Here is a 7,231-nt window from a genome sequence, read left to right as displayed (position 1 = left end):
TGGAGCCCAGAATAATAGGACAAAGCACACACAGGGTGTATTCTTTTCAAATACAAAATCTAAACTACATTTCAAACCTCTACTAGCATTATGACTACCAATGTCACTTTAACCAAAACAAATCATGTGGTCAAGGAGCAGAGAAGTCACCATCTACCCACAGCCTGGCAAAGATCAGAGTGTATAATATTCTAGCATAGTCAAGAATTGAGAACAATATTGAGACAGCCATTGTATATACACTAGAGCTCTGACTCTTTGGAATGAGTGTACATTGGCATTTTGTTAAAAGACCTTTGTTTCACATCACATTTTCTCTTGAGGGGAATGAAGAGTAAAGACTAATGCTGCAGCCACACCAAAATTCATTGTTTCTGCATGTTGTGTTTCAATCACTACATCTCTGTACATCTCTTCTTATGTTTCTAAGTAAGTGAACCCAACTAGGGTTCAAGTTAATTATTCTTTCAATCTATGAGCTCTGAGTTGACTGAGGAATGTCTACAGGGTCCTAATGTGAGTTTGATACTTTATTAGTTCTATTTTTTGGTGAAGCTGCCCTAGACCAAGACTAAAATGGTCTTCCCACTATTTTCTCTCCTTATTTGAATTTATTTTACTAATAATAGGAACCATACTAATCATAGGCCCTTGAACAATTTAGACTGAAGAAAATCAGGCCCAGAAGAGATCTGAGAGTTGACTACAAACTAAAAGGGGAGATTTAACTCCATCCATCCATTTATTCAATAAATATTTATTTATTATTGTCTTGTACCAGACATACTGTTTTCTGTAGTAGGGATTTAGAAATTAGCAAAATGGCTGTATCTCTGTCCATGTTAACCTTATATTTATCATAGTGGGCACAGACAATAAGCAAAATAAACAAAAAATTATGGTATGGTAGAAGTTAAAAAGTGCTAAGGAGAAAAAGAGTAATGCAAAGAATATTAAGGCATATCAGATGTGTGTGCAGTTTCAGAAAGTGTGGCCAGGGCAGGTGGTGTTCGAGTAAAGGTCAGGAGGAAAAGTCCATCTTGCAAGAGTGTATTGCACAGGGTAGCACAAGGTACAAAAATTTGTGGTGGTGGAGTGCAGGGAGGCAGGGCTTAGAAAATAGAAAGCCTTTGTGTAGGAGATAAAGCCAGGCAGGCAATGGGGATGGGAATGAGAGAATAGAAAAGAAAGATCAAGTTGGACCTTTAAGTCATTGTAATAGCTCAGCATCTACTCAGTGTATTAAGGAGTTCCTGGAGTGTTTCAGAATAAAAGACATGTGGTCTAATCTGCCTTTTACAATGACAGCTGGTCTGCTGTGTTAAGTATAGCTTGGTGTGGGAAAAAGGGATGCAATTATATGTGATTTGAGAAAATCATTAGAGTCAGTAGCAGAAAAGGCTGCCTTTTCTGAGTAAGTAATCCTAATTAACTGAATATCCACCAGTGAAACTGGCTGTCCAGTTACCTTGGAGTTACACTGAGCAGCTTGTCACTGGCGGTCTCCACAGATGCTAGGGGTGTTGATAGAAGGAAATTCTTACATTAAATAAAACACAAGACCCTATGACATCCCAGCTTTCTTTGTATAGTGAGAGTCTATAATTCTACAACGTCTATCTTCTTAATCTCCCCCACTTATAAGTTCTATAAAGGAAGAGAGTTTTATATGGTCTATTCTTTGCTTCTCATATGTCTAGAATACTGCTACTATACAATAGGCACTCAGTATTGTTAAATGCACAAATGTCTCTGTTAAATTTATTGAAAAGTCTTTAAGCAAGATACTTCTCTACACTTCACAGTTTAGGAAGTTGGACTGGATGACACTGATGGTTGGCCAGACAAATCCATATTTCAAACTGTAACCCATCATTTCTAAAGAGCATTTTAGGCTAATGAGTATATGAAGGAGCTCTTAGAGGAAGAAAGGCAGAAACATGTAAGGGCATACATAAAGATGAAGTACATGGGTCACCTTTTGGGTTGAGAACCAGAAAACTCTCTGAAAATAAATGTGCATTGTCTTCTTTGACATACACAATAGAGAACATAAACTGAGAGCACAAGACATAGAGAGTCCATCTCAAGCATGTTGTTTTTGATTCTAGTGAGTCAGCCCAGTCAGCAAAATACTCATAGGCCCTTGAAATTCCCCCAGGACAAACAGCATAAATAGCAGCAATGACTCCATTTAAGAGTATTGAAAATACAGTTTTAATTTTGATTAATTTCACAACTGACAACATTGACATTTCTTTAAACAAATAGTTCTGTTAAGTCACAGCCTTGTCCTGTGTCCCCAGATGCCCAAGAGGCAGTGATTTCATGTCCCCTGGAAGTTTAACAGTGCTGTCAACATCAACAGGATGGTTGATGGGGACCAGGTATGCTATCAGATAAGCCAAGGAGACATGCTGTCATGTTTATTGGATACAGAATCAAATATAAAAATGATGCACAACAGGTAACTGCAATGAGCATATTCTCTACTTAGCTTCAGTTCCTTTCAACAAAGGAGAAAGTTTTCAATAGCAAGAAGGATGCAAATATGTGTCTTCCTTGGAGCCTTCCCTATAATGATTTCCATTACACATTTAAAGAAGTAGAGTTTAGCTTCCTTATGACCTAAAAAGAAACATAGTTTAGTTCTTTTAATTGACAGTATTTTGAATCTATTATCTCATTTACTCTTTATATTAATGATAGTACCTAGATACTTTTGAAATCCTTGATTTTTAAAGTGAGAAACTGAAGCCCACTGTGTTAAGTGACTGGCCCACATGTGGTCTTATAGCTAGTAGAGGGCAAACACAGTTGAGCACAAGATCCTACTTTTAATTCAAAAGTTTAAAACATTACAGTTTATACTCTTAAAGGATAATGTCATTACCTTTTAAGTCAAAATGCTAGAACCATCATAATTAAAATGGCAAATTAGCAGTGTTTACATTTTCTGGGCTGATCATCTTAGTGGTACAAGAAAGAGTAGAAAAACAGAGAAGATAAAGTCTCAGTGTTTTTCCTTCAGACATTAGTGGAGATACCTTTCTGTGTAGATATTCTCAACTATAATGGGTCCTCAGAGGCTCAAAGCATGGACTATATGTAGTTATCTATCTTCCCACCCAACAGTACAAGGCAGTCACCTTCATCCTGGAGTCATTGGCTGCTCAGGCTTGAAGGTTCCTGCGGCGGCGGCGGCCAAAGGCATTGGAATCCACATTGGTGGGCACGAAGTCATCCTTCACTACACCCCCTGATCTGCTCAGCAAGCCTGCCAGTCGTTGGGTCACACAGGTGGCAGTGTTACAGGCTCTCTTCTGGGCAGCGATACTGATTATCAGAATGGAGAAGGAAGAGGTCCGATGGTGATGACTTGGGTGGAGCTTGTCCCTTGAGATCATCATGGTAATATTGCTGTGCTGAGAAGCACTAATTAACCTTAAGTGTTTCTCCTAATCAGTTATCAGAGATGAAAAATCACAGGGCTATTAGGGAAAATGGTGTGATTGGTCTCCATGGGGGAACCTAGAAGGTGTCAGGATGAGTAGCCATGAAACAGGTTAAAAATCAGCAAAGGCTTATGAGCCTAGGGGGAATTATGGTGCCACATGGAGACTTATTTGCAAGGACTATGGAATCTATTTCCTAGTCACAGGTACAAGTACCCCTTCTTAAGAAAATGAAAATCCCTGGATCTTACCTGAGAAAAGAGCAGAATTCCAGAAGTGCTTACCTACCTTCTCTTTAAGATCTGTTCTTGTTGTTTGAGCTCTGTCAGTAGGATCACCATCATACCTTGTATCCAGCTACCCCAAGCCTAAGGCTATTTCTAAGCACAGTTCTTAAATACCATGAAGCCTGAGATGTGAGTCAGAGAAGCCACCACCACAGCTCAGATCCTTTTAGAAAAAATAGTTTTATTCCCAACCAACCAGCACAATTGAGAAGCAGGATTGAGAAGTTCTGTTCTGAAATCTTCAGAAGCCTCAGAGGAGTACCTTGCTCTCTGATATGTTCCCAAATGGTTCTCTCTGGGTCTCTGAGTCCTTTCTTTTTGCCCATCAGAGGTTCCAGACATCCTCTGCCACAGGAGAGCCACCAATAACAGCCCAAAGAGCAACCAGAGAAAAGCCACATGCATCAAGTTATAGGAAGGAAGCAAGAAAGGAAATTAGAAAGGAAAGGGGAAGCTTAGTTGGTATATTGGGGCATGCCAACATAAGGGTGGTAGTTTGTCTCCAAGTTTCTGGCCACATTCCTTTTCTTGCCAGGTGCTCCAACCCCAATTGCGGTTTGGGGGAATGTGTGAAATTTGTTGAGGTCTTGGGTGTACGAGCCCAGCATGCAGGTACTCAGATTCCCACACCGCTTAGATCTGGAGCTGTCCAGGCTGCAAAGAAAAAAAACATGCCAGAAAAAAAAAAACATGCCGTAGGGGCTGCCTCTGTATGCAGTCAATATAAGGGTAAGCATGAAGACTTCAAGCTAGGGCAGACGGCACAGGCAGGAAGGCAACTCATACTTCCTTCATTGGGAGGACTCAGGGATGGGGTTAGTTAGGGTAGGGTGAGGAAGGGCTGCAGTTGGGAAAGGGTGATATTTTCTGGCATTCTGCTGTTCAGTCCTTCATGCTTGACAGGGTCATTCTCAGGGTGGATGCAGGTCCCCACATGCCTCTGCCCAGGCAGTGCTAGGACCAGGCCAGGGCTGGTCTCTTTCCAGGCTCCAGGAACACAGGGAGGTAGGGCTGGAGAAGGGTGCTCTACCGGATCCATTGAAAACATGCACATCTCTGTAGAGTCTCAGACCTACCTCAGTCACTCCTCTACCTGCCCATACCCCCTGAAAGGCCTTCCTTTCACTTTGAAAATGTATAACAAGGACTCCTTGTTGGTATGAAAGAACATTATATGCAGATTAATGTGGGGGAGCCAAATAAAACATTCTCCCCAGATATACCAAAGGTCTATCCCCAGGTTTCAGTTTTACTCTTACTAGTTTTAATCCATTCTGTGCTGGGAGGTTTCCCCAGTATTGATGAACCAGTTCCCACTGTAAGCAATTCCACACCTTCTCTAACTGCTTTTGGAAATGGATCTTCTAAATGTGATCTACCCAGTCACTCCAGGTGACCTCTGTCTTCTATGGAGCTCGAGAACAGCTTGACCTAGGTTCTGTTAACATTGCCTTCAGGACTTCTGACCATGTATGTTCTCCTTTACCTCTTGCCATCCTCCCTTCCCTTCTGTGTGTGTGTGTGTGCACCTGTGTGTGGGAAGATGTATGCTGGACTGGGTAGGGAGCCTTACCTGGAGTCCTCAGCTTCCTGCGTCTGCTGAAGCTCCAACTCCCTGGCCTTCATCTGCACATAGTCCTGCACTAGTTCAGCCAGCAGAAGGCGCAGCTCTTCCTCACTGAGGGTGGCCAGATCTGGGCTGCCCTCCAAGGTAGATCTGCAGAGGGGAGGTAGACCCAAAGCAGGCTCTGAGCCACTGCCTGCTTCCTCCCCAGAATAAGCAGCCAAGCTTCTTGCTCCCTGCTTCTTTCCCTAGGGATATAGCTGCAGGGCTTGAGGCCAGAGTCTTCACTAGGAGCTAGTGTCTTCACTTCATTGGCATGGTCTCCAAGCAGTGGTATACTGGAGCCAGTTCTTATAGTCTTATGAATGCTGATGGTTAATTTTCAGGAATTTTGCAAGTGTTAAGCACAGCCAATATTAAAAATCAAATGATAAAGCTTAAAATTAGTATTGAATCTGAAAAGGATTAAATTTCATAAATAAAATTTGGACATAGGTGAGAAAAAGATCAACATGTTACAAATCAGTTTCAATAGCAACAAATTTTTCACTGAACTAATACACAGGTTAAGATGAGGTTTATTTCTCAGAACATGGCTTAATTGGATACATAGATTGGTTACCAATATAAAAATCAGAAAACAATGAAAGAATTTTGTGAGAGTTAATAGTCAATATGAAATATAACAAAATCATTGTACATCTCATTACTATTTATAAATTGTGCGCCCCCATCTTTATGCCAATAAATCGATAATAAACAAATATTTCCCTTAAGAGAGATGCCATTTTTTTAAACATTCAGAACACCACAATGAAGAGTCAGGCGATTGTATGCAGATCTTTAGTCTGTCTTACCTGAATGGCACTGCATGGAGGCTGCCAACCTGGTACAGGACCAAGATGCTGAGAGCTAGGAAGAGAGAGAACTTCTGGAAGCCCATAATGCCTCCCTGCAAAGGAAGAATGATGTCATCTGCAGCAGTTCTCTGTTTGCTTCTGCTTGCTTCTAAATACTTGGTTATGTGGCTTCTGCTAGTTACTACATTACTCTTCCTCTGTTTCTTTATCAACAAAGTGGACCAATGGGAAAGTCTGGTGGGCTTATAACACACATGGTTTGGCAAGCCGGAGGAGTGATTTTGGCAGAACAGATTGGTGGTGAGTTCTCAGTCTGAAGAACTCTTCTATGAGCAGCACATGCAATTAACCTGTTGATAGAGTCCCTCCTTCTGCATCCAGTTTTGGGGATTGAATTCAGAGCCCGTGGAATGCTAAGTTCTCTACGCCTGGGAGAGTGCCTCTTGCCTCCACTTCTGAGTGGTTGAAAGCACCACGACCTTGGCTTGTAGACCCTGTCCCAACTATTACTCAGGTAAGGAGACCCAGAGCTAGCTGACTTCTTTCCGTGAGGATGGGGAGGGAGAGGATATGGCGAGGGAATATCTCCAACAGTTAAAAGCCCTGAGAAATTGAGTTCAGCTGCTCCTCTCTCTAGCCATTCAGTTGTTTGCAAGAACCAAGTTTAAGGAAGTCTCAAGTTTGGACCCAAGACACTTCCCTTAGTAACTCCCAAAGCCAGGAGTGAGGCTTGCACTCAGTCGTTCAGCAGCTAGTTTTTGCCACACCCTCATGCTAGCCCAGGCTCTGAATCAAGTTTCCAGGGAATGGGAGGTACTAGTCCTGACTCCTGGAATATTTCATCTGCAGAAACCTCACTCTTGCATGCTGCTGCTGCGTTCTGAACGCTCGGGGACTGAATCTTGGCTTAAGCATGCGGCAGCAGGAGAAAGGAGCCTGCAGCCACGTGGGAAGAGCGCAGCAAGGAGTTCTCTGATAGATACCCGTCCGAATCTAACTGGAGCAGGAGTGTCGAAAGAATCGCGAACTAACAGATTGGCAAAGAGACTGAAATAGAAGTGGACA

General features: G+C 42.2%; 1 protein-coding gene across 1 annotated transcript; it reads right to left on the bottom strand.

Annotated features, from left to right (window-relative positions):
• Positions 1 to 2,557: 2,557 nt before the first annotated feature.
• Positions 2,558 to 6,249, bottom strand: LOC105999181 (calcitonin gene-related peptide 2-like). The gene is made up of 4 exons (XM_013034132.1): positions 6,164 to 6,249; positions 5,316 to 5,459; positions 3,150 to 3,336; positions 2,558 to 2,628 (listed from the first exon to the last, which is right to left on the bottom strand). The coding sequence occupies exons 1-3, from the start codon at positions 6,247 to 6,249 to the stop codon at positions 3,174 to 3,176; spliced, it is 393 nt and encodes a 130-aa protein (XP_012889586.1). The 3' UTR covers positions 2,558 to 2,628; positions 3,150 to 3,173.
• Positions 6,250 to 7,231: the final 982 nt, after the last annotated feature.

This window comes from Dipodomys ordii, unplaced genomic scaffold (genome assembly GCF_000151885.1).
Source record: "Dipodomys ordii isolate 6190 unplaced genomic scaffold, Dord_2.0 Scaffold183, whole genome shotgun sequence".
NCBI classification, from domain to species: domain Eukaryota; kingdom Metazoa; phylum Chordata; class Mammalia; order Rodentia; family Heteromyidae; genus Dipodomys; species Dipodomys ordii.
Note: the sequence above shows the minus strand (reverse complement) of the source record. Positions and strands in the feature narration are given on the sequence as shown.

Bases quoted from the DNA above. Each gene is read 5' to 3' on its own strand.
- LOC105999181 (XM_013034132.1), bottom strand. From the start codon at position 6,249: ATGGGCTTCCAGAAGTTCTCTCTCTTCCTAGCTCTCAGCATCTTGGTC. The intron at 5,460-6,163 runs GTAAGACAGACT...TCCCCTCTGCAG, and splicing joins CTCCATGCAGTGCCATTCAG to ATCTACCTTGGAGGGCAGCC. The intron at 3,337-5,315 runs GTAAGGCTCCCT...TCTGATAATCAG, and splicing joins CAGGAAGCTGAGGACTCCAG to TATCGCTGCCCAGAAGAGAG.